Source organism: Doryrhamphus excisus, linkage group LG14, assembly GCF_037039965.1.
Source record: "Doryrhamphus excisus strain RoL-2023G ecotype Guam linkage group LG14, RoL_Dexc_Guam_v1.1, whole genome shotgun sequence".
Taxonomy (NCBI): domain Eukaryota; kingdom Metazoa; phylum Chordata; class Actinopteri; order Syngnathiformes; family Syngnathidae; genus Doryrhamphus; species Doryrhamphus excisus.
Window position 1 is genome coordinate 12,245,050 of NC_136370.1, and position 27,163 is coordinate 12,272,212.

General features: G+C 42.2%; 7 protein-coding genes across 8 annotated transcripts; 5 read left to right on the top strand and 2 right to left on the bottom strand.

Moving 5' to 3' along the window:
* Positions 1-772: 772 nt before the first annotated feature.
* LOC131140416 (calmodulin-1-like) lies at positions 773-6,795 on the bottom strand. Its single transcript, XM_058090826.2, has 6 exons — positions 6,658-6,795; positions 2,519-2,549; positions 2,282-2,425; positions 2,098-2,204; positions 1,904-2,039; positions 773-1,816 (listed from the first exon to the last, which is right to left on the bottom strand). The coding sequence occupies exons 1-6, from the start codon at positions 6,658-6,660 to the stop codon at positions 1,788-1,790; spliced, it is 450 nt and encodes a 149-aa protein (XP_057946809.1). The 5' UTR covers positions 6,661-6,795; the 3' UTR covers positions 773-1,787.
* Positions 6,796-7,476: 681 nt separating this feature from the next.
* nrde2 (NRDE-2, necessary for RNA interference, domain containing) lies at positions 7,477-15,411 on the bottom strand. The gene is made up of 19 exons (XM_058090419.2): positions 15,332-15,411; positions 14,969-15,074; positions 14,416-14,592; positions 14,146-14,286; positions 13,777-14,027; positions 13,393-13,619; positions 12,822-13,049; positions 12,540-12,729; positions 12,125-12,258; positions 11,422-11,542; positions 11,164-11,336; positions 10,906-11,077; positions 10,050-10,270; positions 9,474-9,963; positions 8,979-9,349; positions 8,754-8,893; positions 8,328-8,469; positions 8,087-8,158; positions 7,477-7,813 (listed from the first exon to the last, which is right to left on the bottom strand). Exons 1-19 carry the CDS (start codon positions 15,405-15,407, stop codon positions 7,688-7,690), a joined length of 3,558 nt encoding a protein of 1,185 aa, XP_057946402.2. The 5' UTR covers positions 15,408-15,411; the 3' UTR covers positions 7,477-7,687.
* A 2,888-nt stretch (positions 15,412-18,299) lies between these two features.
* LOC131140687 (creatine kinase, testis isozyme-like) lies at positions 18,300-19,880 on the top strand. Of its 2 annotated transcripts, XM_078795938.1 has the most exons (7): positions 18,300-18,482; positions 18,563-18,717; positions 18,784-18,916; positions 18,978-19,149; positions 19,226-19,349; positions 19,428-19,617; positions 19,685-19,880. In XM_078795938.1, exons 1-7 carry the CDS (start codon positions 18,305-18,307, stop codon positions 19,864-19,866), a joined length of 1,134 nt encoding a protein of 377 aa, XP_078652064.1. In that variant the 5' UTR covers positions 18,300-18,304; the 3' UTR covers positions 19,867-19,880. The 2 variants fall into 2 exon arrangements, with proteins under 2 accessions (XP_078652064.1, XP_078652063.1); XM_078795937.1 differs by having other exon boundaries at positions 18,563-18,916.
* Positions 19,881-20,016: 136 nt separating this feature from the next.
* LOC144901720 (creatine kinase B-type-like) lies at positions 20,017-22,395 on the top strand. Its single transcript, XM_078796344.1, has 7 exons — positions 20,017-20,128; positions 20,199-20,353; positions 20,416-20,548; positions 21,607-21,778; positions 21,841-21,964; positions 22,040-22,229; positions 22,376-22,395. The coding sequence occupies exons 1-7, from the start codon at positions 20,017-20,019 to the stop codon at positions 22,393-22,395; spliced, it is 906 nt and encodes a 301-aa protein (XP_078652470.1).
* A 51-nt stretch (positions 22,396-22,446) lies between these two features.
* LOC144901672 (creatine kinase, testis isozyme-like) lies at positions 22,447-23,952 on the top strand. The gene is made up of 6 exons (XM_078795939.1): positions 22,447-22,662; positions 22,728-22,882; positions 22,950-23,082; positions 23,146-23,317; positions 23,374-23,497; positions 23,560-23,952. Exons 1-6 carry the CDS (start codon positions 22,458-22,460, stop codon positions 23,950-23,952), a joined length of 1,182 nt encoding a protein of 393 aa, XP_078652065.1. The 5' UTR covers positions 22,447-22,457.
* A 26-nt stretch (positions 23,953-23,978) lies between these two features.
* Positions 23,979-25,388, top strand: LOC144901721 (creatine kinase, testis isozyme-like). The gene is made up of 7 exons (XM_078796345.1): positions 23,979-24,159; positions 24,219-24,373; positions 24,435-24,567; positions 24,630-24,801; positions 24,869-24,992; positions 25,057-25,246; positions 25,363-25,388. Exons 1-7 carry the CDS (start codon positions 23,979-23,981, stop codon positions 25,386-25,388), a joined length of 981 nt encoding a protein of 326 aa, XP_078652471.1.
* LOC144901673 (creatine kinase, testis isozyme-like) lies at positions 25,311-27,085 on the top strand. The gene is made up of 7 exons (XM_078795940.1): positions 25,311-25,649; positions 25,711-25,865; positions 25,936-26,068; positions 26,143-26,314; positions 26,380-26,503; positions 26,565-26,754; positions 26,815-27,085. Exons 1-7 carry the CDS (start codon positions 25,427-25,429, stop codon positions 26,988-26,990), a joined length of 1,173 nt encoding a protein of 390 aa, XP_078652066.1. The 5' UTR covers positions 25,311-25,426; the 3' UTR covers positions 26,991-27,085.
* Positions 27,086-27,163: the final 78 nt, after the last annotated feature.

Consider the following 27,163-nt stretch of genomic DNA (forward strand, 5'->3'; position numbering starts at 1 on the left):
ATCAGTTTCAGTCGGAGTCTCTTCCTCCCGTCTTGGGTTTCTATTATTGTCTCGCAAACTCCTCTCATGCACTCCCACAGATTTCTGCTCCCTCTTTCACACAACCCATGCATGCTTCTGTTGCCTAGCAACACCTCATAGGCAGACATGAGGACATCTCAGTGATGGATGCTAGGGGCCTGCTGACATGAGGTAGCTACTAAAATCTGTTTATTTGTTGCATTTTGTGTTGATGTGAATGCAGTTTCAGTCGGAATGGTACATATGTATGTTTCAGAGTTACAATATAGAACAGTTTCTTTTAGTCTGATCCCTTTTCCATGTCAGTTATATATGTTCCATATATATTATAAGGTGACAATAACTAATGTGCTTATACTGTCATTAAAGTGTGTTCAGCATTTTCTTTAAGAGACACAAAAGTGTGGCAATAGCTTAAGATTTTGTAGTGGTGAAATGTGTAAAAAAAAATAAGCAGGATGTAAATTGAGCAATGACCTATGAATAATGGCCCACACTGTTTAATAATCTTATAATGGATATACTGTAATACTTCTGCTGTTGAATGTTGTATTATTCCTAAATGCAGTTATTGCTCAAATTGTATAGTCAATTTTGTAGTTGACTTTATTCCATTAAGACGCCATTATTCTTCAGTGCTTCAAGTGGAACATTTTATACAGTGCAATAGCTACCCGTGAATGCATCTTCTTCCTTATCAGTTATCGGTTTCTCGGACGACATCGCAGCCAATGAGAGAACAGTACCAGAGTTGAATTTATGGTCTTTTATTGGAAAAACAAAATGTAAAGACTAGCATGTACAACTTGGAATGCAGATCAACTGAACTAGACAGAACAGTTGGACTGGGCCGGGCCTCACCGCAAGCACCCAACCCCCAACACACACACACACACGCACGCACACACACACACACTAGAAATGCCGCAAAGCACCGACCCGGTCCCCACTAAACTGAAATGAACATCCCCACAGAAGTGATACATACACAACATCAGAGCCAATACAACGTACCCCAACATGCTTCAGTGAGGAATAACAGCTTTCATTCAAGTTCAACTGAAACGTTAGAACATTCCCGTTGAGACCTGCCGACCTTACACCAGAAATCACACCTGGAAAAGCCCTTGTGACAGGAGGACACACCCGCCTCTTGCCACCCCCCCCCCCCTCAAAAAAGGTAAACACATAAAAGGATAAAAGCAAATCTCCTGCCATGCCAGAAAGACGGTCTAATATGAAGTCTTATGTATTCCATTTCCAATGTCTTTATGCAGGCTGACTCGCTCACGCCCATGTGACAACTAACCCCTCCCCCCCAGGCCAACGGGTCCCTCCTACTTCCTGCCACGGGCACCCCATTGTCAACAGTAACTAGTCCAAAGCGGCATGCATATAGAACAGAAAGAAAGGAAACAGGAAGTGGTAGAAGAAAGGCGACTGGCCAGCCCAAAGAATCGATGACATCAGGCAGATGGAACCAGGAAGCAGAAGGGCAGCGGCCAGAATGAGCCAGCTGCAGATAGGCCGCTTGGCTAATAAGTCGAGATCCGATTGGGCAGCTCACCACTGGGCGGCGGGAACACAAGCCAGTACATGCACACTTTTTTTTACCTTTTTTTGAGCTTGTTAATACGGACAGAGTTTCAGTTTTCCAACATTCATTGTAAGTTGTCTATACAGAACAGTATGAATAAATGTAGATTTTTGCAATAAGAGGTAAGTGAAACATTTGACTGATTCTTGGTCTTAAATGTGAGCCCGCTTCATTTGCAAGTCATCATCTGAACAAATTCTGTGGAGCAAAATAAAACAAACAAAAAAAAAAATCAGCCATGTCTGATCGGTGAATCAAAGAGCAAACACTGAGCTCGTCCCGTACCTTCATAGTTGACCTGACCGTCTCCGTCGATGTCTGCTTCTCTGATCATCTCATCCACTTCTTCATCTGTCAGCTTCTCCCCCAGATTAGTCATCACATGACGCAGCTCTGCAGCGCTAATGAAACCGTTGCCATCCTATCAAAGACACCATAGTTCACATTTAAGAAAAACACCATAAATCGACTTGACTCACCTTATCGAAGACCCTGAATGCCTCCCTAATCTCCTCCTCGCTGTCAGTGTCTTTCATCTTCCTGGCCATCATTGTCAAGAACTCAGGAAAGTCAATAGTCCCGTTGCCTAGGTGAAAAGGACTACATTTGCACGACTTTCCAAAAAAAAAACAACAGTTCAATTTTGAATAGAAGCCAGCGTACCGTCGGCATCCACCTCATTGATCATGTCCTGGAGTTCGGCCTCTGTAGGGTTTTGACCCAATGATCTCATGACGGTGCCCAGTTCCTTTGTGGTGATGGTGCCGTCGCCATCCTTGTCAAACAGGGAGAAGGCCTCCTTGAACTCTGGACAGATGCCAAGGAAGAATGAGAAGACGAGTTACCAAAACGTAAAACATTGAAAAGAATCATGGAGAAACATAGCAAGTGTTATCTTACCAGCAATCTGCTCCTCTGTTAGTTGGTCAGCCTGAAAGACAGAAGCAATGTTGGTAATATGAACCTGTACTGTACTTCAATAGGCTCGGCATACATTTGCAAGCCTGGTGTAGAACTAGCAACCTGATGGCAGCAAGCATTTACATTTTGAAGGGGCGAAAGAACATTTTAAACTAAACATTTGTTTACTTACTACACAAAAACATTTGCAAATAGAAGTGAAAGAAACAGCATGAGCATCCATCTATCCATTTTCAATGATGCAGGTATGCTGGAGCCTATCCCAGCTGTTTTCGGGCAAGAGGCGAGGTACACCCTGGACTGGTCGTCAGCCAATCACAGGGCACATATAGACCATTTACACTCACATTCATACCTATGAACAATTTGGAGTCGCTAATTAACCTAGCATGTTTTTGGAATGTGGGAGTAAACATGTTAGAGTACAGAGCCAAACATAATAACAGAACACTGTGCTTTTGTGCTAATAACAGTGAAATGTGAGAGGAAAGGAAATGCATGCCAAGGGTAGAGAGCCTGTAAAAATGATGCATCAGAGACCTGGCATTTATTTCCAGCGACAGCGTCTGGTGTAACATTAAATACAGCAATGACTGATTCAACGCAATAGGGCGAGATAATTGACAAGTGGGAAAACTTTACACCACATTCCCAGCTTTACAAAAAAAACCCTTAACACAGCCCACATCATGCCTGTTGCAACTGATACTCGGTTTTGACAAGTCAGTGCAAGTTACTGCCGTTTACGCAGAACAGATAGAAAATACCATCTTTTCCAAGCAGTGTAAAACAAGGCTGCAGTACTAGTATTGCAAGTACTAAAAGCAAATGGTACTTTTTCATTTTTCTGAGAGTATGATTTTGTTCCCAACCTTTAATCCGTCAAAGTGAATATCTGTAAGGTCCGTAACCAGCTTCAGAGCTTTGGGTTCAGTTCTTTTTTTCACAGCACCAACTTTCCCAATACCACCGTGTCTTCCGTCCAACCGTAAAGTCCCTCCTCTATGCTGCTTCTGATCCACACCTCTTCCTCCTGTGCCTCCCCCAGGACTTCCACTTTTGGTACCAAGGCCATCCAGCTCTCCCCGCACCACCACCAAGCTCTCTGCGAGGCACTCGACACGCTTGTTGGACTGGACCATCTGCTTTTTAACCTCTGCTAGCTCAGCTTTGGTTGCCTTCAGGCAATTCCTCATGTCCTGCATCTCTCGGACCAAGCTGTCCATTCGGCTGGAAGAGCAGTCCATGAGCATTTGGAGGAAAGCTCTGTAGCTTCTCTCCTGCTGCTGGAGGAGTTCCTTATAGATGTGTTGTTGTTCATCCAATAAGTCATAGACAGTGGATAAACTCAACAGCTCATCCCTTATTGGGTACAAAGTGACCTTCTGGGGCAGCATTTATGTTTTTGATGAAATAAGTGAAATTATGATGCTCAGACTATGACTCACTCCTTATGAGAGACATAAGATTCTGGGGCATCCGTTTAAATAGATAAACCAGAGTTTTCCAGGTAGGTCATCAGTCAAAAGAGTAGCAATAACGTATACTTGCAACACTTGGGTTAAAATCCTTCGAGAGAACTTAGCTGGTGATCAATAGCTCCTGATCCATTCATGTAGTCGTCCCATGAGGTGTCCACCCAGACCGGAGACTGCTCTGTGTCCTTGTGTTGAGTGGAAATGACAAAACGCTGTCCTTTGTGGGTTGCATCCGAGCATGGGGAAACTTCCCATGTGCGTGTGTGTGTGTGTGTGTGTGTGTGTTTGTGTCGAGGTTTTTCATCACTCCAAAAGATGAAGACACAGCTGATGCCTCCACCTCCAATAATATTTCAACAGTATGTGTTGCATGTGCGTGTGAGACAATCCTTCCAGAACAGACTACAAAAATGTGTCCAAAAAAGAAAGAACTGTATTGTGTGAGGGAGTGATCACGTCCAGACAACAGGGAGGTCACAGAGGTCTTGTCTATCAATGTGTGTTAATCTATGCCCCGTCTAACAGCTACAGTTGCATCTCCTGGAGAGGATCAGTTGGCGGGTAATCTGAGCTGCCAGACAGCATTATAAGTCACAACTAATGGGCCCCTTCGGAAGGAAACAACGCACAGGTGGTCACAATAATTTTCATGACATTATAAAACACTCCCGTCCCATGTACAGACTTATATGTATGCAGTGTACAGACCACAGGGTATGGGACAATGCTAACACCTTGTGGGTCCCTGAGCGTCACTGTCTGAGATTCACCCGCAAGATGGATACACATTTCTAAACAATGAACATAAACCAGTGGCCCTTTTGTCCATCAGAGAAGAGGAGTTACTGATACTGGTAGTCTCCATTTTCTCACCCATGTTGACCTAGTAATATTTATTCTTGGGCCCATTGTCAGGATCATGGATAAACTGTTAGCAGCTATATTCCATTTTTATTTTATTCATTGATTCTCTGGGGGTGTCATAAATCCTCCCTAGATTAACTACGACTCAATATTCAGTTCAATGGACACCCACACAGTCACAAATTTTGGTTAAACACCGGTGTGTTTACACCGTGTTGCCTTTTACCGCTTGTTAATATAAGCAAGTGTTTTACCATGCCTGGAGACATGCAAGTTTTACGTGAAATAAGGATGAGAGGCACGTTTATTCTTGCTCCCAGCTCATCTTAACGGTCAACACCCAACACAGTCAAACCACTTCAGGCCTTCACAGTAAGAGCGCCACAACCTGTCTAGTTGTGCAAACAAAATGAGGGTAGAAATATCTTGCATTACAAATGGTACTGCGACAACGTCTTCCTTAACCACAAGCAAATAACAATTAGTTGAAGATTGTGTAGAAATGTTTGCAGTGGCTGACATTACATCCCATTAGATCACAAGTTAGCCAAGCTACATCCACTTCTGAATTACTGGGCAAAACTGTGCAACAATGTATTTCATCAAGGAAGAAGTAGTGTATATGCAAATAGGAAGTGTATATGCAAATGCACCAGCATCTGCATTGACACAATGTGAACTTAGTTACGAGGCTAAATGTAAGACGCTAATTGTTTTGATCGATGACAGTCATTAGTCAAGAAATAAAAACCTGGTTAAATAAATATGATTTAACTAACATTGAAAAGCTTTCATCTTAAATATTATATTTTCTAAAACACATCTTGAAAAAGTTTCACAGTCAATTCATCTTATCGAACACCCTAAACAAACTCCACCCCCAGCCAAATTTCAGGTTTGCTTGGTGCTCATTATGTAAAAACTAAATCAATTAAGGATTTTTTTTTGTAGTCCCATATAGAAATAGATATAGAAACTGTTCTGCAATACTTGTTCATCTGGTTTCGCACAGTCATTGACAGAACTAGTTTGTTACTGTAGTGCTTTACTTTATGGATCCGTTTTAACTAAACTGGTTTCTGGAGTCAGTTTTGGTAAATGGGGCGTGTTAAGCATTCGGAACGTGATGATGTTGATGAAAACCAAATTCAAACTGGTAACACCACATAATAGGCAAAACGTGTGTTATTACAAGCTGTGCAATGCAACCACTCTAGTTGGGCATGGCATCAATATATGAAAAGATATGCAACACCAGCAACTGGAATGCACTTATTTGTACCTTCATTGACGAATGGATACATGCAATGGACAACAAAAAAAAAGAAAACAACTGAGAATATTTCGTTGCCTAGGTTGTCTTAATAATTCCTTCGAATAAAAAAAATGAATACTGGAGATGTCATTCGCTGCAATGCTAACATTGGTAGCCGGCTGGGCAGTCACAAGTGTCTGTTTCCGTAAAGAACACTACGTCGTAACTTCTTGGCGTCTTTCAAAATCCCGTACCTCGTCTTACGTTACAAAGTATTAATTTAAAAAATAGGTTACATATGGCGTGGACAATCTACGTGCAGCGCTAACAACTCGCAAGTTAGCATGCTAGTGCTTGCAATTGATTCTACTGCAGCCGAATATGAGTGAGCCGATTTCAACAACAGGTCCAAAGCAAACCTAAACCTTGAACATTCATTTCTGATACGCCAAAACTGCGTCATGTAGCAATATTTCGTCCATGTTGACTATATATATATATAGTTAATTAAAAATACTCACCATACTTGTTTCACTTGCGCCTAGTTGTCTGCTAAGGCTACAGGATGAGAAGAAATGGACGTTGGCGGGTTGCGAACAAGACTGCCTGGAGGCGGGGAACCGAGTCGAAGCACTTCTCTACAAGCTGGAAGTATTTCTCCGCACGGTGACACCACCAGTTCCTCTTAGAACTTCACGTGTTACCGCATATTTCTCAATTGTAATCTGTATTGGAAAACATGACTAAAATCAAGCATTTGGCATTACAAAAGATAACCATTAAATCATGATTATGTACAAAGTAATTAAACTCGTTGTAAAATGTGTCACTGTTGCGCAGTTGCAGTGGCGCACTATTTTCTTTTGCCAGCATTTTGTTGGCGGAAGGATACATTTCGTAAATTGTTCCTGACATACTTTTGACAAGATGTGGTTTTGCTTTTGAGAGGCGATCCCTGATTGGGCAAGGCGGAGCCGCAATATTGTACGCGCTATTCGGAGGCCGCTGGTTGGCCGTAACTGATCTGCAATGCGTCAAACCACTGCGAGGTATAGGCGGCAGAAGGGACCGTCAACAAATAGTAATACTCGTAGTAGTAACAGTAGTTGTCATACCTGAACTGTTGAACTAAATCTTAAAATAATCATGTAAAAAAAACAAGTAAAATCAATACAAGCAAGCTATGTTGCCTTACTAAATTCACATTGAGGACAGATAACCTTGTCATATATTATAGTCAACTCCATAACAAATGCAGTGTAATAAATCCTGTGGGGGGCCACATGAAATTAAATAGAATTAAAAAATAGGGAAGAAAATGCAAGAAAACCTTTTGCACCAGAAACACATTATAATACTTTTTATTTTATAACTAAAACCTCAAAGTCACATAATTATACAGATTATAAACAAATTTGATTGTATCAGCTTGTAATTGTTGTGTGAAAATTTGCAACTTTTAGACATCATACATACAAAATTATCTTAGTCCATGCAGAGAAATCACTTAAGTGTCTCTTTGCTACTGAGCAATGTCTGTGTGTGACTACTTCAGTCTTCCAGTAGTATATCGAGTTCTTCTAATGGCAGCCTGAGTCGCAGTTCTTTCTCCGTCATCAGATCTATAAACTCTTGTAGGTTGTCAGGAAACAGCTGCACTGCATCCATATATAAACCCTGGTTAAACACACATGCAAGCACACATCTGCATTAATGCAAATCCCTAATTATCCATGTGATACACACATAGTATATATATGAAAAGATTGGGGCTGTGTTTCAATTTGAGCAATTCTATCCCGAATTCGAATTTGAATGCAGTGTGTTCCAAGTAGGAGTATGGCAATATGCGGGTCGGATTATCAACAATAATTCCTGCAAAAAATTGTGCCATCAGGAACTAAGTACGCATTGGACAGTGTGTGAATTGAAACGCCGTCTGTGTCATACCTTCACCCAGGGGATATTCTGTAAAGCTTTGTAGAAAAGTCCCTTGGCTTTATCCATTTTGCCCTCTGACACCTACAAATCCAAAACACAATAAGCATAAAGCACATATTTTATATTACACATGTCTACTCAAGATATAGCTAATTTTAACAAAAAAAAAGGGCCAATCGATAGCCACAAACCTAAACTGGATAAAAGATTTTTCATTGTAGGTGGCTTTGCGAATGATTTGCTATCTCACCAGGTAGTGAATGTACATCCTCCAAAGTAAAGGACAGTGAGCGCCCATCTTGGTCACTATAGCACTTTCAAACAGGCCACGGATACGGTTGCTGAGACCATTCTCTGGCAGGACACTCAAGGCGGCGCTTTTGTCACAGGATCTAGGGTTGCCATAAAATATGTCAATTAACATGCTTTCATGTTTGAAGAATATAATAGTTATTTTTTGTCACTGCACAAATTGCAGCATGTAAAAAAAAAGCAAGAACATAAAATCTTTAAAAAGATACCATGAAATAAGATAAATGTATTGGTGCACAAATATGATGGTGCGTGATACATCCTGGAAAAAAACAATATGGAGTGGTGCAAATTGACAATTGTGAATTTTCAAGACTACGCAAAGGGGAACAATACTTCATGCTTCATCTTTTTCCACTTTTACCTTTGTGCAGCATCCACCAGTTGCTTCCTTTGTTGTTCAGCAACAATAGCAAAGAGCCGTGGCACAACACTGCTGTTGCCCCTGGTTACAGCGTGAAAGAAGCGACGTGCCCGACCAGCGCTGTGGTAACTGTTCTCCACCTGAAACACGTCCCAAGAGCATCATCAAGCCAGATAAAAGGAGAAGCAGTGGCATGAAAGTGTAATACAATTTCTTTGTTTTTACCTGTACATATATGTTCCAGAGACAGGCACTATTTGGCCATCTTGAAAGGACAGATGTCAGCGTGTCCCTTAAAGTTCCCAGAGGAAACACATCGATGCTCATGTGGTACTTCAGCAGTGACGCCTGCTGCACCGCTAACGTCTCACACTCGGAAGCCAACCTGCTAACAAGCAGCTGGTTGCTGGAGTGGTGAGCATCATTGTGAGAGACATTGTCTGATGTTAGCGTCCGGTGCAGCCCGTCCATATGCTCTCTAGCCTGGATGTAGACTGTGCTCGCTGCTTGGATGCCCATGGTGAGGTATTGGAACAGAGCATAGCAGCCTACCAGGCCTTTTAAACACAGCTTCTCATCCCGGACACCATCTTGACCTATACATGGAATAATCACACCAAATGGGATACTTCTTCAAATGTACTATCTCTTAACTAATTGCTATATTTGCCTGGCTTTAGTGCAGTAGAAAGTTTGTTGGAATTTACTGAGTGCGCAAACCTTTTCTGTTGGCCTGGGGATTGCAGAGGTCTTCATCCAATGCTGATAAACTGGCAGTCAGTGTTTGTTCGTATGACTTTCTGGCTTTCAGGATGGCAACGGGGGAGACAGACTGTGATGATAAAGGTGATGAGGAGTTCCCCTCTGCTAGTACGGTTAATAGACACACAGCAGGGGATGGAGCTCCATCACTGAGCGCTCCACCTGGCCGACTTGCTCCATCTTCCACCTCAAGCTGGGCCCACAGCAGACACAACTCACAGAGCATGGGGCTGCACAGCCTTTTAGTCCCCCCTAGCGCTGTGGCTGTGGAGAACACTTTCCGAGCCTCTTCGAGGTTACCCAGTATCCACTCTAAGTGGGCAAACTCCCGCCACATTGCCAAAGACGAGCGGTTGTCTGGTTCTTTGAGCAGTGATTTGGCAATCCGCTTGCTGCTTTTGCTCTGAGAGCGGAGACGCTTTTTGTTGCTGTGCATGCAACGCAAAACCTGACATACACACACAAATAAATCAATGTAATGAATCTTTTAACACAATTTCAATAGAAGTCAAGCTCACACAAAAAAGGTCCTACCTTAAGTTTCTCATACTGCATCCTACTCAACGATAAAGCCGCTCGGTGTTGGACCGGAAGGACAGGTTGCAGCATACTGAACATGTTGGTTATAAACTTCTCACCTTGCTTTCCAACACCTGCACACTTCCTGGTTCCTTGGAGTGTGGTCATGTGACCCACAGAGTTCACCCCGTGACTAGGTAGGCTGTGGAAGGTCAGAGGATGCTGGGGGTCATGACCTAAGTAGAGAGGTTAGATTTATTTTCCCCTTCAAGTTCATCAGGACAGCTGTCAGAAAATATGCATATTTTAAAAAAATTGTGTATTTTTGGCCGAAATGCAGCTTTTTCAAACATAAAAATAGCTAAATAAAATAAACATAAGCATTCAAAAAACCCATTGAAAGAAAGTTTGTGATATATATTATTCTACTCTGGTCAGGTTATTGATGAGACTGTAGCTATGGCAGGAAGTACTGTCCAGAAATCAACAAAGAATTTCGCCAATGGTAACATCTGAGTCTAGGTTATCTCTTTTTTTGTCTTATTTCATCTTATGTGGGCTATATTGTGTAAAACAAATTTAAAGATGGCTATAGGATTGTTATGTTATATCTAGCGGGCTCTAATAATGGAAAAACACTTACTTAGAATGTGAAAATATTTGATTTATAAGTAATGAATCCTGATATGCGGAAATGTGCTTATCACGGTCTGGTATGGAACCAATCAACCACGATAAATGAGGGATTACTATATTCATATATTTTAAAATATATCTGATCATTGACCCGCGCTTCCAGCAAAAGTCTCATCAGTGGATGTGGCCAGCAAACAACTATCGTGTATATTGGTACATTTTGTGTTGTATTTACCCTGAGTGAGCAGTGAAAGGTCCTCTAGAACCAGACCAGGCTGACACGGACCAGGAGACAACACAGAATCCACTGGAAACCCCAGGAATGACAAGAAATTGAGAAGGAGGCGGAGCTGGAGCTCTGACGAGGACAAGCATATTAAAGAGGGGCCAATGTCATCGAACAACACCTAAGATGAAGAGACAGACAAAAGGATTTCTGTTATTTCTGCAATTTCTTTCAAATGTAAGTTATCAATAACTTCTTTTTACATACCTGTCTCTCTGGGTCGTCACAGTCCTCTTCTGATTGCCCCTTGGTTTTATCAGGCCTCCAAGGCAACCAATGAGCGGCTTCACGAGATGTCTCCACATCCAGCCAGACTGTCCATCGAGGCTGCTTCCGGTCCTTCACCTCTTCTTCTTCATCTTCCTCCTCCTCTTCTTCCTCTGTGGACAAACAAAAAAAGACATCATTCCCAGTTTCATGCATGTGGCAAACCATTTTTCATAAAATTTGTTGCATTATGTGTACCTGGACAGGGCTGCAACCACCCTCCTCGCTCTTGTTGGACCATCCATGCCTTCCAACCTTTTGCGCCCCACTCTCCAACTCTTGCCTCCCCACTGTCCCAGAATGGCTCAAAGAACTCAGCCTGCACACACACACACACACACACACACATATATGTGTATATATATATATACGTGTGTGTGGTTTCTTCACACACACACACACACATATATATATGTATATATGTGTGTGTGTGTGAACAACCATTTGCCAATATGTATATTGGCAAAGAGTATAACATTTAATTTCCCTTTCCGAGAGCAATATTTTCAATATTAATATGTAATATAAACAATTTTGCCCCATACAGAAGTGTTTTTAGCCTCATAACATAGTGGCTCAAAACGGAAATTACACCATTTGTAACCTAAATCTAACATCCAGGGAAAAAAACAATCAAACTGGCTTTATCTTCTTTATGGTTGGTTTCATAGATACAAAAGATTAGAAAAATGTAAGAAAAATTCTTAAATTAAAAAACCTTATACCATACCCTATGTAATATGGCAGAGTGACAACTGTGTCACCTAAAATGTGGCTTTCATGCCATTTATGTCAGACATTCACAATCTCATGACGTCCTGATGGCAAAAACATGGATTTGAATGTGTCGATATTGTTGAACTGCACGGTCAGAAGCCATGGGACAGGGATTGTACATTACCTGTTGCTTTGTGGTCAGCCCTCGTACACTGTCGGGTTTGTAAAACGTAAATTCTATCATGGCTTGAAAGATGGAGAATGCCTTCTCGGAGTGACCACACTGACGGAGGAAATGACACTGCTGGGTGAAGATATCTGAGCGATGACAATGGATAGGTTAATTACCATCATTGAGCAAAAAATATTGAATCTACAGTCAAACACAGGCTTGCAGCTAATTAGTCTTTAATGAATACATACATATATAGTAAGTCTTATGATAAAATTCTAACCTTTTCAGTAGAATGCACATGTATGCCTGTTCCGGCAATTAGAGCTGTTATTACTAATTTGTAGCGAGAATTATTATTATTAAGTAATCTAGGATATTTTATATATTTTGCAAAAATGTGCAGGTAAAAACAACGTAAAGTTACCCAGCATATCCTCTTCAATCCCTGGCAGGGCCGGGTGAGAAACCATGCTGCCATCCCTGACAGCGCTGAGTGTGCTGAGACACTTCCCATAAGCAGAATTGACCTTTGACACACTGAAGTTGCTGAAATAGCTCTGGGTGAAGAGAAGATACTCCCTCCACAAAGGGCCACTATTTGGGTGGAGGAAGACCTAAAATACAACACATGAAGGAGGTGTTTTCCGAGACATGTTCTCAAGTGAGCTGTGTGAATTGTAATGCAACACAAGGAGAGTCAACCAACCAGCTTCTTCCACTCTTTAGCCAGAACTGATGGTTCCCAAAGCTCTTGGCAGATCTTGAGTCTCTCCAGCTGCAGCTCTATACAGCTGGGATTAGTAGCCACGGCACGGTCTGCAATGCTAAGCTTTTTTTCTAGCACTGCTTTATAGGATGCTTTGTTGCGCCGCTCGGACGTATCGGTTCCCCGTTGCTCCTCTTCGATTTCAAACACTGTGGCACTTAACTCATCCTAATGAGGGAGAGAAATGATACAGAATGGGAGTGCAGTAATCCCTCATTTATTGCGTTTATTTGGCACCAGATCCGACTGTGATAAGTGAATTTCCCTAAGTCAGATTCCTTATTTATAAATTGTATATTTTCATAGTTAAGGCATAGAAAACCTGTTCAGGAGCTTCTAAATACAGTTTTTTACACAGATGACCCAGAAGAGTCCAATTGTACAGTGACTGCATTTAAAAATTGTTTTTAAAAATGAAACAGTGCATGTTTTCTTATCTTCGTTAATGAAGACAAACAAGACAAAGGTATCTAATCTATTAAACCACACATTAAAAAGAGAACCTCCCTACCTGGTACCTAATGAAGTTTAACCAGAGCTGCGTGTCCGTTGGTTGTTCTCTAAGTTGCCTGTTAAACTCTTCCGTCCGGCCAACCATAAGGACAGATTCTTGCCCAGCCTCCACGTTGTTGTCACAGTGATCCACCTCCTCCTGCTTTCCCTTTCCCTGCAGCCAGAGGGTAGTAGTGGAGTCGTACACACCTAGCGGATTCACTGATGATGTCTGTGCTTCCCCACCTGAATTATCACATACAACATACATTCAACAGTAAGTCAAACAAAGACAGAATAAACGAGTAAAGGAAAATATGACTCTAACCATATGTAACTTGTTTTGGGGGACACATCTTTGATGTAACGTGATACTGAAATAATGTGACAATGAATCTCTTACCAGTCTCTCCTTTTTTCTCCCCCTCAGTGCCACCCAGTGAAAGAAAGAAGCTGGCATTGGCGACATCGCTGCCTTCCAAAACTTTTGGTAATACTGGAAGAGGCAGCTCAGATCTGAGTAATTGACGACACCCTGCAGAGAAGTATCTGTCTGCTCCTTTCTTCTTGTCCTTCTTCTTACTGGACTCCTCCCAGCTTACTTCTTGTCTGCGAGGGTCCAGACCCAGTGATGATCTACCTTTCCTTTTATATCTGTAAAAGTAAACACAGTTCTGAAAAATCTAAACACACAATGTTACAATGCAATAACATATGATTTATATTCAAATCATATATATGTACAAATATTGCAAGTTGGTGCATGTTTTACCTTGCTACTTGTCCTCTGTAAAGAGACTTATACGTCCAATTGGCGGGGTCGGCTTTAGGGTCGACACAAAATGGCTGTGCTGTGGGCGACTGAACATCGTCCAACCATGAGAAACAAGTTGCTAATGGAGTAACCTTTGGCCTGTATAGCGGATAAGACAAAACAGTCATGAACAGAAATCAGAAGTCAGTCAGTTTTGAAGATTGTCGCAATTCAAAATGATGGGAAGCCATTAAAAATGTTCAAATCAACAAGTTTGGTTGTGAGTACCTGTCAGCTTCTTGTTTCCGTTTGAGATCACTTGGGAAGATTGGTTCAGAGTCTGATCCACTACTATCTGTATACTTTTTATTCTTTTCTTTGTGTTTTTTCTTCTTTTTTCCATGCTTTTCATGCTTCTTTTTCTTTTTCCTGGATGGCAAACTGTCTTCATCTTCTTGGATTTCACTGCATAAAATATTACATCAACATCAGCATCAGAGTCAAGAGACAAAAAACAAAACATTGTACAGTGGAAGTCCCTCACGCTGATGATAGACATAAGGTGAATGGGATAAAGAATTGCAGGGTCAACAGTAGTTATTTTTACCCTGATTCTTCAGTTTTAAATTATATTGAAGTGACAGGATAATTGTACGGTTCTGAGCAGTGATTCAGGGCAGTACTTTTATATCAACAACAATATGGTGGACAAATCGGCTTAAATAGGTTGGTGACACACAGCAAGTGGAGCAAACTTTAACAGGTTTCACGGTAATATAAATAAATAAAAATGGCAGGCAGTAGTAAATGTGACATTTAAAATACAAAAACATTTTTGTACCTTAAGTCTTTCCTGTCTAATGAGTCACTTTTGTTGTCTAAAAAGCGACTGTGAAGAGAGAGGGCATCACTGGTCTGAAAACTCTTATTGTTGAGCCAGTTCAATTCTAAATGGGGAAATAAAACAAAAAAACACGTTACTCAAACATCATTAGTGTAATCATACAATTTTTACACACTTATTGTGGCATCAGGAAGCAGTAGACATAATTGTAAATACAGCAGCCTGATAGATTCACTGTTCATAACCTTCGATGCTAACATAGCACAGATTCTTGACGTAACAATTGATAACGTTATCAATAAACCGATGACAACAATGGCTGTTGAAAGCAGTATTGGGTGTATCGGAAAAGTTTGTTACCGTTGGACGAATCGTCAACCTTGTCATTAGAAACTTGTGCAAAAGCTGGAAACAGCGCCATGTTGTTGTACGGCATTAACAGTCGCAGGAAAATGACGTCAATAATCAGTCGCCAGAAAATGAATAGAAGGTTGTACATACATGTGATAAAAAATAAACATATAGTAAATATTTCGAACAAGAATGCGGTCAACATTTTAATATAAAATATTACCATAATAAAATACTAATAATATATAACAAAAATATACATTGATGCTGGTCGAACACCACTCTCTCGCGGCTTAGAAAACAGATGGGTGGCATATATTGATACCTTATATTCATATTACATATAAATATAATAGCAAATACTATACTAGACATATTTAACTTCTCTTCACACATGGCCCAATACTTTAGTGAAAATGGGTCAAACAAAGGTATACGAGAAATGCTGGTTATAAATATCAATTTATATATTTAGACCTACACACTGTACTGACAGTACATTATGAAATCTTCATATGAAGTCTGTAAATGCATGAGATGCTTCATGACGTCACCGATATACTCTGTGTTACATTTAGATAAGAATCAGGATGCTTAATTAATGTACTTTAAAGTTCCAATTCAATGTTTCTATTGACAAAACATGTTTGGGATCGATGGTGTCTTCAGAGAAAAGCTACCTGTGTTGTTGCTATGGCAACCAAGCTCTATCCAATCAGAAGTATGAAGTTGTCAGCCAATGACATGTTGTTTACAAATTGTGAGACAAGCCCTCTCTTGGGAGATGCAAGCAGCAGCAGCTTGCTTAAAATGAAGAAAACTTTTTTTAAACCTGCTCTGCTCTTAATGTCAAAGACAGAAATGCATAGATATTGACTTTGTACAGTGTGACAGTGAGCAGAGTCTTTGATGAGCAGAAAATGTGCTTTTGAAAAACATGTGGAGTATGGGAGGCCCACTTTGAAGACCCCATACTAAATGGTTACACAACAAAAGCACTTGTTACAAATGGTATGAAATGTCTGAAATTACCAAAAACAAATAGGATAAATAAACAAATAATTTTATACATTTATGATAAAAGTAGTGGTAGAACTCCTGAGTCAATGAAACATTGATTTTAATGTATTGTACATACTTTGTGTATTAGATATCGACATGATTATAAAATTAAGAAATACATTCTTGAAATATTGTATGTGTAAATAATAAAACAATTGAGAATCTGTTGTTTTGTTTAATAAACTCAAAACTATTATTTTTTAGAGCATTACAAACAATACATTAACCTTTGTATTTTTTTATATTTTATTTTGAAAGGAAATCTGAACTAGGCTGTATTGTATTGTCCTATTAATATGAAACGATTTGGGGTCGTCTTATGTTCAAAAAGTCATCAAACATGAAATATTTACAAAATAACACCTTTTGGTTTTATTTGTATAGCCGTCTGATTCGTCACAAGGTTTTTGCAGTCGTGCGTACAAAAACGTTTAGTTGTAAGACTTTGTTGCGTCGACAAACGTGGTCCTTGGGTGTTCTTCCAAAAAAGTCGTCCGCGTAACATTCGTCACGTTTACATAGAGTACGTAGCGGTGACGACGCATCTATATAAGTTGACAAATGCATACTTTTTTTCTTGTTTGCGAAAACATTCAGCAGGACTACAGCGTCTGTGCGAAATTCATTGAATCTCCCAAGCTTCTGTAAAGGCAACTTACGGAGTCATGGCAGACACTGAACAAGTGTAAGTTACACCATCTCTTCCTAAATGTATTGTAACATATTTAAGTACAGTTTGGTGGAATACAAATAGCTTTGGCTGGTTTATTTTTATTTTTATTTTTTTAGAAAATGCTGTACTGCAATGGTATTAACGGAAGTTTAAGATCGATTCAAATATCATTAATGTCGAAATCTCTGGGCTTGATACAAGCTTAATGAGCTCGATATTTTGTTCATATTGTCTTTAAAAAGAAAAATATAAACACGGGAGGGCTTTGAGGACAAAAAAAGGATTTGAATGAAAGTCAATATCTGTTATGCTTTTGTATATTTACCACTGTTTTGCTTACATTAACAATGATATTTGATTATAATCATGTTTCATGAGGATGCAGGGTGGTTGAGTGGTTAGGACGCTGGCATCACAGCTAGGGGACCCGAGTTCAATTCCACCCGGGGCCATGGAGTTTGCACACATTTCCAAAAACATGCTAGGTTAATTGGCGACTCCAAATTGTCCATCGGTATGAATGTGAGTGTGAATGGTTGTTTGTCTATATGTGCCCTGTGATTGGCTGGCGACCAGTCCAGGGTGTACCCCGCCTCTCGTCTGAAGACAGCTGGGATAGGCTCCAGAATCCCCCGTGACCCTCGTGAGGATAAGTGGTAGAAAATGAATGATGAGTCAAGTAACAAGTCCAGTATTGATAGGCTACCTCATATAATGAGGATAAGCAGTATTTTGCTAATAATGTAACCCACCTGTAAAGTCAGTACCTTGCTTGTTTAGTATTGGTGAGGTCTAAGACGTCTTATGCAACCAAAAAAAATGTTCAAACTGCTGCTGCCAATAAAGATTAATTTCAAACAACTGTTAAGCACATTTAAATACTTCACCTTCCCATAAAAATCATTCATTTTCTACCGCTTTTTCCTCACGAGGGTCACGGGGGGTGCTGGAGCCTATCCCAGCTGGGTACACCCTGGACTGGTCGCCAGCCAATCACAGGGCACATATAGACAAACAACCATTCACACTCACATTCATACCTATGGACAATTTGGAGTCACCAATTAACCTAGCATGTTTTTGGAATGTGGGATTAAACCGCATGCACGGGGAGAACATGCAAACTCCACACAGAGATGGCCGAGGGTGGAATTGAACCCTGGTCTCCTAGCTGTGAGGTCTGCACCCCATAAAAATATAAAAATCACAAATATATAATTGTGGCCTCACTGTCTAGATCTGAAGACATGAACAACCTTCAGCTCGGGGGGCGGTCAGTGAAGGATGACTTTCCCAATCTCAGTCAGCACAACAACCACATGGCCAGGTTCTTGACCTTGGAAATGTACAACAAGCTGAGGGAGCACTGTACCCCCAATGGCTTTACAATAGATGATGTCATCCAGACAGGCGTGGATAATCCAGGTATACAAAACCTCATTTTGATTTTGACTACAACTTGGAGAACCATTGTTGACTATCTTTTGATTTATCGATGTGTGCAGGCCACCCCTATATCATGACTGTGGGATGTGTGGCTGGAGACGAGGAGTCATACGAGGTTTTCAAGGACTTGATGGACCTTGTGATTCAGGACCGACATGGAGGTTACTCACCGACAGACATGCATAAGACTGACCTCACGCCTGAGAATCTTCAGGTCTGGCAGCATTTTTGCGTGGATGATGTCGATGTTGAGATTTATAAAATATTTCTTGTGCTTAAGGGCGGCGATGACCTTGATGACAACTATGTTCTGAGCTCACGTGTCCGAACGGGCCGTAGCATTCGTGGCTACTGCCTCCCGCCACACTGCAGCCGAGGAGAAAGACGTGCGGTGGAGAGGCTCTCCGTTGAAGGTACTGAGAATCCTTTATAGATGTCTGATGGATGGATAAATGGTGGAATTCTGTTCTTCAGCCCTGGATTCACTAACTGGAGACCTGCAGGGGAAATACTACGCCTTGAAGAACATGACTGAGGAGGAGCAGCAGCAGCTGATTGATGACCACTTGCTGTTTGACAAGCCGGTGTCCCCTCTGCTGCTGGCCTCGGGGATGGCTCGTGACTGGCCTGACGGCAGAGGCATCTGGTGAGATGGTTTAATCTTAGACCTGCATCAAATTTGATAAAAATGGAGAAGTCCATAACTCATTTCCCTTTTAAAGGCACAACGACAACAAGACCTTCTTAGTGTGGGTAAATGAGGAGGACCATCTGCGAGTGATCTCCATGCAGAAAGGCGGCAACATGAAGGAAGTTTTCACTCGCTTCTGCACCGGACTCACTGAGGTTTGGAGAAAACTATCTTTTAGAGTTAAGGCAATGAGAAGATAAGATGATTGAGTGTATTTATTTGGTACTTTGAAGTTGGAGTCCTTGTTCAAGGAAAAAGGTGAAGCATTCATGTGGAATGAGCACCTGGGTTACATCCTGACTTGCCCATCCAACCTTGGGACCGGACTGCGTGCTGGTGTCCACGTGAAGCTTCCAATCATGGGAAAACATCCTGATTTTGAAGACATTCTTAAGAAGCTGAGGCTCCAGAAACGAGGAACTGGTACATAGAACCTTTTTTTTCATCTTAAGTGGTCAAAAAGGTAAACTGAAGCTTGGTTGTCCTCCAGGTGGTGTAGATACCGATGCTGTGGATGGAGTCTTTGACATTTCTAATGCAGACAGACTGGGCTTCTCTGAGGTAGAGCTAGTGCAGAGCGTGGTCAATGGAGTCAAGGTTCTGGTGGAGATGGAGAAGAGACTGGAGATAGGCGAACCCATTGATAACCTCATGCCCAGTGCCCAGTGGTAGGACCAAATAACCAATTCTCAGTTTGAAGTAGGTTCTGGCTTCACTTTTTTATTTCTTTTTAGCGTAAAAGAAACTGTCACATCTGAGCCTGAGCGGAAAAGGCTGACAGCTGAGGAGGAGTTCCCAGACCTGAGTCAGCACAACAACCACATGGCCAAGTTCTTAACCCTGGATATGTACAAAAAACTGAGGGAGCGGACTACAGCTAATGATTTTACCATAGATGATGTCATCCAGACAGGCGTAGATAATTCTGGTACTGGTAAAACATGATTCTATCTGTAGATGTTCATCTGGCTGTCCCTTTTCACTTCCTGTTACATTGTGTGCAGGTCACCCTTTTATCATGAAGGTTGGCTGCGTGGCTGGAGATGAAGAGTCATATGAGGTCTATAAAGACTTAATGGACCTCGTCATTCAGGACAGACATGGAGGATACAAACCAACTGACAAGCAAAAAACTGACCTCAACCCAGAAAAACTAAGGGTAAAGTAATTCACTCCAACCACAACAGGGATGTTTATCCTGATTGTTTGTTTGCCATCCAGGGGGCCGAAGACCTCGACCCAAACTATGTTCTGAGTTCCCGTGTTCGCACTGGTCGCAGCATTCGCGGCTTCTGCCTCCCGCCTCATTGCACCCGCGGAGAGAGACGTGCATTGGAGAAGCTTTCAGTCGAAGGTAATGAAATTGTTGAAATAACTGGTGTTTGCCCCCTAACCTGATTTAGAATCCAATTAGTCAATGACAAACAAGTAAGGCTGCACGGCGAGCGAGTGGTTAGCACACAGACCTCACAGCTAGGAGACCCGAGTTCAATTCCTCCCTCGGCCATCTGTGTGGAGTTTGCATGTTCTCCCCATGCATGCGTGGGTTTTCGCCGGGTACTCCAGTTTCCTCCCACATTCCAAAAACATGCTAGGTTAATTGGCGACTCCAAATTGTCCATAGGTATGAATGAGAGTGTGAATGGTTGTTTGACTATATGTGCCCTGTGATTGGCTGGCGACAAGTCCAGGGTGTAGACAGCTTGGATAGGCTCCAGCACTCCGGCGACCCTTGTGAGGATAAGTGGTAGAAAATAAATTCATTCATGCATTTTCTACCGCTTTTTCCTCACGAGGGTCGCGGGGGGTGCTGGAGCCTATCCCAGCTGTCTTCGGGCGAGAGGCGGGGTACACCCTGGACTGGTCACCAGCCAATGTAGAAAATAAATGAATTGAACAATTTAAAAACTGCATTAAGGGAGAAAAAGTTCCAAGACCAAAACCACTGCTGAACAAAAAAACTTGTCGCAATTTTTCCAGAAAATATCACGTTGACGAGACAATTTACTGTGTAAATTCCCATTACATCTGACTTGAAAACCATACCTGCAGTAAAATATGACGGGGGTAGTGTGATGGTCCATGGGCTGTTTTTGTTGCTTCAGACACTCTCGTGTCTGGCCAACTGTTTGTGACTTGGGTTCTGTAGCAGGACAATGTGGGCCTAAATATGTCCACAGCCCTGCATACTAAAATTGCATATGATTACAGTTCCTAAGGGTAGAGCAACCAGGGGAAATCAGGGGTAATCACTTTCACACAACCATGAAGGTTTGGAATTGTTTCTCCCTTAACAGTATTGTCATTGGCTCATACTTAAATTTGTTTAAAACTCTGGTAACTACCAATAATTGGCCTGTATTTTGTATGCAAATGAGTATGGAACTATAATAGCAACTTCTGCTGTTGCAGTTCTGGAATCCATGACTGGAGACCTTCAGGGGAAATACTGTGCCGTTAAAGACATGACAGAAGCCGAGCAGCAGCAGCTAATTTTTGACCACTTCATGTTTGACAAACCAGTTTCTCCTCTGTTGCTGTCAACTGGGATGGCCCGTGACTGGCCTGATGGCAGAGGCCTTTGGTGAGATCGTTTATTAATTCATTAGCACACTGAAGTGTGAAGTCGTATTTATTTAAAAACAGGCATAACGAAAACAAGACGTTCCTGGTGTGGGTGAACGAGGAGGACCATTTGAGAGTGATCTCCATGCAGAAAGGAGGCAACATGAAAGAAGTGTTCACTCGCTTGTGCAATGGAATCACTCAGGTTCATAGAAAAAATGATAAAAATCTTTCAAATACAATTACATATCAATCTTGATGGTCTGTTCATCTTCTGTAGATGGAGTCACTGTACAGGAAGAAAGGTCATGTTTTCATGTGGAACGAGCACCTGGGCTACATCTTGACTTCCCCGGCTACTTTGGGAACCGGACTGCGTGCTAGTGTCCACGTGAAGCTACCAAACCTGAACAAGCATCCCGAGTTTGATGAGGTTCTTAAGAGGCTGAGGCTCCAGAAACGTGGAACGGGTACATACATTTGGCCCAAGTGGTGTTCTTGCTGTAAGTAATAGACACTTTAGTTTCTGTAATTCACTAATGTCACTAAATGTTTCACCAGGTGGCGAGGACACTGCTGTTGTGGATGCAGTCTTTGACATCTCAAACATCGACAGACTGGGTTTCACTGAAGTGAGGCTGGTCCAGATCCTGGTTGATGGGATTAGGGTGCTTGTGGAGATGGAGAAGAGGCTAGAAATGGATGAATCCATCGACGACCTGATGCCCAGCAATATTGAATTAAAGGGGCTGACGGTGAAGGATGAGTTCCCGGATCTGAGTCAGCACAACAACCACATGGCCAAAGTCTTAACCCTGGAAATGTATAAAAAACTCAAGGATCGTACAACTCCAAATGGTTTCACCGTAGATGATGTCATCCAGACCGGTGTGGATAATCCAGGTACATATCATCAGTTTGAGATAACAATAATTAGACTTTGATTTGGGGGTTTCTCTGGTGTGAAGGTCACCCCTTCATCATGACTGTTGGCTGTGTGGCTGGAGATGAGGAGTCATATGAGGTCTTCGGGGAACTGCTGAACTCCGTCATTGAGGCCAGACATAAAGGTTACAAAGCCAAAAACAGTCACAAGACAGACCTCAACCCAGACAATCTGCAGGTATTGTGAAGTATCATATCCGTTAATATTTGTACTGCGGAGTTACAAATACTTTTGTCCCAAAAAGGGTGGTGATGATCTGGATCCTGAGTATGTTCTGAGCTGTAGAGTCCGAACAGGCCGCAGCATTCGAGGATTTTGCCTCCCGCCACTGTGCAGCCGTGGAGAGAGACGCGCTTTGGAGAAGCTCCTAGCTGAAAGTAAAAAATACATTAAAAAGTGAATATCATAAGAGTTAGCTTAATAAAACGCTCCGATTTCAGCCCTGCAGTCATTAACTGGAGACCTGCAAGGGACATACCACGCCTTGAAGAACATGGCTGAGGAGGACCAGCAGAAGCTGATTGATGACCACTTGCTATTTGATAAGCCGGTGTCCCCTCTGCTGCTGGCCTCGGGGATGGCCCGTGACTGGCCTGACAGCAGAGGCATCTGGTACGTCAGCGTATTCTCACATGTTTGAGAACATATTAAACCTGTTTTCTTTGAAGGCACAATGAGAGCAAGACATTCCTGGTGTGGGTAAACGAGGAGGACCATATGCGAGTGATCTCCATGCAACAAGGAAACGACATGAAGGAAGTGTTCACTCGCTTCTGTAGAGGTCTCACTGAGGTTTGTAGAAACATCTGGAGTAAAATGGTGTAGCTATTTTCATGACATTTCTTCCATTTTAGATTGAGTCCCTGATTAAGAATAAAGGTGAAGCGTTCATGTGGAACGAGCACCTGGGCTACATCTTAACTTGCCCGTCAAATCTCGGGACTGGATTACGTGCAGGCGTCCATGTGAAGCTTCCAATCATGAGCAAGCACCCTGAGTTTGAAGAAGTTCTAAGGAGGTTGAAGCTCCAGAAACGTGGAACCGGTACATGGTCAAGTCTTTTTTTTATTAAATATCTCAAATCCTTAAATTTAAATATATCTGTCCATCAGGTGGCGTGGACACAGATGCCGTTGATGGCGTCTTCGACATCTCAAATGCCGACAGACTGGGCTTCTCTGAGGTGCAGCTGGTGCAGATGGTGGTGGATGGTGTTAAGCTGCTGGTGGAGATGGAAAAGAGGCTAGCACAGGAGGAGTCAATCGATGATCTGATGCCGGCCAATCTTGAGCTCAACGTGTTTTCGGCAAAGCAAGAATACCCGGATCTCAGTCAGCACAACAACCATATTGCAAAGTTCCTGACCTTGGACATGTACCAAGTGCTGAGGCAGCGTTGTACCCCCAATGGCTTCACTATCGATGATGTCATCCAGACAGGCGTGGATAATCCAGGTACAGGAATTTGGTTGAAGAGTAGACACTGTTCACTCCACGATATCACCTCTGTGCAGGTCACCCATATATCATGACTGTCGGCTGTGTGGCTGGAGATGAGGAATCTTACAAAGTCTTCAAAGAGCTCATGGACCTTGTGATTGAGGACAGACATGGAGGTTACAAACCAACAGATATCCACAAGACCAACCTCAACCCAGACCACCTGAGGGTAAAGTAACATTTTATCAGAATCATCCCGATTGATCTAAAATACATTATTTGCATCTCAGGGAGGTGATGACCTTGATCCTAAATATGTTCTGAGTTCCCGTGTCAGAACGGGACGCAGCATCCGTGGCTTCTGTCTGCCACCACTCTGCAGTCGTGGAGAGAGACGTGCTTTGGAGCAGCTCTGCACTGGAGGTAAAAAAATCAATAGTGGAAGCCAAGTGGGAAAACAACTTAACCCTGTGGTGTTCCTGCAGCTCTTGAATCACTAAGTGGAGATCTACAAGGGAAATACTACGCCTTGAAGAACATGACCGAAGATGAGCAACAGGCTCTAATAAATGACCACTTCCTGTTTGACAAACCGGTGTCCCCTCTGCTGCTAGCCTCGGGGATGGCGCGTGACTGGCCCGACGGCAGAGGCATCTGGTAAGATGGTAAAAATCTTAACCGTTGCATGAAAATAGCAAATTAGAGCAGTTTTTTCCTTTTAAAGGCACAATGACAATAAGACCTTCTTAGTGTGGGTCAACGAGGAGGACCATCTGCGAGTGATTTCAATGGAAAAAGGCGGCAACATGAAGGAAGTGTTCACTCGCTTCTGCACCGGACTCACTGAGGTTTGTGTGAACATTGAATGGTTATGATAAACATTTAATAACCTGATTTTCTGGTGATCTTTAGATTGAGTCCGCCATTAAGGCAAAAGGTGAAGCATTCATGTGGAATGAGCACCTAGGCTACATCCTGACTTGCCCATCCAACCTTGGGACCGGATTGCGTGCTGGCGTCCACGTGAAGCTACCATTCATGAGCAAGCACCCCAAGTTCGAGGACATTCTTAAGAAACTGAGGCTCCAGAAACGTGGAACTGGTACATATAACATCTATTTTTTGATGCAATACATATATAATGAATACATTTTGTCCTCCAGGTGGCGTGGACACAGCTGCTGTGGACGGAGTCTTTGACATTTCCAACACTGACAGACTGGGCTTCTCTGAGGTACAGCTAGTCCAGATCGTAGTCGATGGTGTAAAGCTCCTGGTGGAGATGGAGAAAAAACTGGAAAAGGGTGGCTCCATTGATAGATTGATGCCTGGCAAACTTAAGATGAAGAATCTTCCAGCTGAGAAAGAACTGCCAGATCTCAGTATGCATAACAGCCACATGGCCAAGGTCTTAACGCTGGACATATACAAGACACTGAAGGAGCGGAAAACCTCTTTCGGCTTCACCATAGACCGCGTCATTCAGCCAGGTGTAGACAATCCAGGTAATTAGCATCAGGATTAAGTCGATTTGGTTAGGACTTCAATCTGATGTGTCTTTTGCAGGGAACCCTTTCACCATGACAATGGGCTGTGTGGCTGGAGATGAAGATTCCTATGAGGTGTTCAAAGAGCTTTTTGACCCCGTGATTGAAGACAAACATAGAGGCTATAAGCCAACAGACATGCACAAGACTGACCTCAACCCAGACGGCTTGGTGGTACATCACATGTTTACATTAATGAGATATACAATGTGGATTTGTACCTGAGATGAGATATTTTTCTTAGGGCGGCGATGACCTCGACCCAAACTATGTTCTGATTTCTCGTGTCCGAGCGATTCGCAGCATTCGTGACTTTTGTTTCCCGGCTCAATGCACTCGTGGAGAAAGACGTCTTGTGGAGAAGCTCTCAATCGAAGGTAAGAACTTAAAAAAAAAACACCATAGTCTATGTTAACAGTAGTTACAAATAGTATTGGTTGTTTTTCTGCAGTTCTGAATTCTCTTACCGGAGACCTGCAAGGGAAATATTACTCCTTGAAGAACATGTCAGAAGAAGAGCAGCAGCAGATGATTGAGCAGCACTTACTGTTTCCTAAACCAGTGTGTCCTCTGCTGCTGGCCTCTGGGATTGCACGTGACTGGCCCGACGGCAGAGGCATCTGGTGAGGAACAATATTTGATTTGGGTTTAGATATATAAAAATTAAATTTGTGTTTTGGCTTTGAAGGCACAACAGCAGCAAGACATTTTCTGTGTGGGTGAATGAAGAGGATCATCTCAAACTGATGTCCGTTGAGAAAGGTGGCAACATGAAGGCGGCATTTTCCTGCTTCTGTTGCGGAATCAAAGAGGTTTGATCAAAAATTATTTGGTTGACAGTAGATGATTGTTAATTTTGATTTTTTTTTTAAGGTGGAATCTGCTTTCAAGGAGAAAGGCCATGCATTCATGTGGAATGAGCACTTGGGCTTCATTATGTCCTGCCCATCCAACCTGGGCACTGGTCTGCGTGCTGGTGTGCATATTAAACTACCAAACTTGGGAAATCATCCTAACTTTGATGAGATTCTGAAAAGGCTGAGGCTTGAGAAACGCAGAACTGGTGAGTTTTCCCCAAATTGTGCTACATCTTCCGAAGTTGACAAGTTTTTTTTGTTCTTAGGTGGTGCGGACACTGATGCCGATGCCATCTTTGACATCTCAAACGCTGACCGACTGGGCGTCTCAGAGGTGCAGCTTCTGCAGATGGTGGTTGACGGTGTTAAGCTGCTGGTGGAGATGGAGAAAAAGCTGGAGATGGAAGAATCTATTGATGACATGATGCCCACACAGAAATAGAGCCAGCACTCCCATTTTAGAGTCTTGTGTTAAAATACTGTACTGTTTAGGTGGGTCTGAAATAAAAAGGTCTCATGACAACAATACGGATCTGAGATAGTTGGAACGATCAGGTCATGTGAATACATCGTTGGCATGTGTCAACCAAACAATGCATTGTTTCACAAAAAGAC

Excerpts from the sequence above, each read along its gene's own strand:
- LOC131140687 (XM_078795937.1), top strand. The coding sequence starts at position 18,305 with ATGAACAACCTTCAGCTCGGGGGGCGGTCAGTGAAGGATGACTTTCCC. Across the intron at positions 19,350-19,427 it reads TCTGCACCGGACTCACTGAG|TTGGAGTCCTTGTTCAAGGA; the intron begins GTTTGGAGAAAA and ends GGTACTTTGAAG. Across the intron at positions 19,618-19,684 it reads GCTCCAGAAACGAGGAACTG|GTGGTGTAGATACCGATGCT; the intron begins GTACATAGAACC and ends GTTGTCCTCCAG.
- LOC144901720 (XM_078796344.1), top strand. The coding sequence starts at position 20,017 with ATGGCCAAGTTCTTAACCCTGGATATGTACAAAAAACTGAGGGAGCGG. Across the intron at positions 20,129-20,198 it reads CGTAGATAATTCTGGTACTG|GTCACCCTTTTATCATGAAG; the intron begins GTAAAACATGAT and ends CATTGTGTGCAG. Across the intron at positions 20,354-20,415 it reads TCAACCCAGAAAAACTAAGG|GGGGCCGAAGACCTCGACCC; the intron begins GTAAAGTAATTC and ends TTTGCCATCCAG.
- LOC144901672 (XM_078795939.1), top strand. The coding sequence starts at position 22,458 with ATGGATGAATCCATCGACGACCTGATGCCCAGCAATATTGAATTAAAG. Across the intron at positions 22,883-22,949 it reads TCAACCCAGACAATCTGCAG|GGTGGTGATGATCTGGATCC; the intron begins GTATTGTGAAGT and ends TGTCCCAAAAAG. Across the intron at positions 23,083-23,145 it reads GGAGAAGCTCCTAGCTGAAA|CCCTGCAGTCATTAACTGGA; the intron begins GTAAAAAATACA and ends CTCCGATTTCAG.
- LOC144901721 (XM_078796345.1), top strand. The coding sequence starts at position 23,979 with ATGCCGGCCAATCTTGAGCTCAACGTGTTTTCGGCAAAGCAAGAATAC. Across the intron at positions 24,160-24,218 it reads GACAGGCGTGGATAATCCAG|GTCACCCATATATCATGACT; the intron begins GTACAGGAATTT and ends ACCTCTGTGCAG. Across the intron at positions 25,247-25,362 it reads GCTCCAGAAACGTGGAACTG|ACTGGGCTTCTCTGAGGTAC; the intron begins GTACATATAACA and ends CAACACTGACAG.
- nrde2 (XM_058090419.2), bottom strand. The coding sequence starts at position 15,407 with ATGCCGTACAACAACATGGCGCTGTTTCCAGCTTTTGCACAAGTTTCT. Across the intron at positions 15,075-15,331 it reads GGTTGACGATTCGTCCAACG|AATTGAACTGGCTCAACAAT; the intron begins GTAACAAACTTT and ends TTCCCCATTTAG. Across the intron at positions 9,350-9,473 it reads TCCCCAGGCCAACAGAAAAG|GTCAAGATGGTGTCCGGGAT; the intron begins GTTTGCGCACTC and ends TTCCATGTATAG.
- LOC131140416 (XM_058090826.2), bottom strand. Across the intron at positions 2,426-2,518 it reads AACAGAGGAGCAGATTGCTG|AGTTCAAGGAGGCCTTCTCC; the intron begins GTAAGATAACAC and ends GCATCTGTCCAG. Across the intron at positions 1,817-1,903 it reads CGGTCAGGTCAACTATGAAG|AATTTGTTCAGATGATGACT; the intron begins GTACGGGACGAG and ends TTTGCTCCACAG.
- LOC144901673 (XM_078795940.1), top strand. The coding sequence starts at position 25,427 with ATGGAGAAAAAACTGGAAAAGGGTGGCTCCATTGATAGATTGATGCCT. Across the intron at positions 26,504-26,564 it reads TCTGTTGCGGAATCAAAGAG|GTGGAATCTGCTTTCAAGGA; the intron begins GTTTGATCAAAA and ends TTTTTTTTTAAG. Across the intron at positions 26,755-26,814 it reads GCTTGAGAAACGCAGAACTG|GTGGTGCGGACACTGATGCC; the intron begins GTGAGTTTTCCC and ends TTTTGTTCTTAG.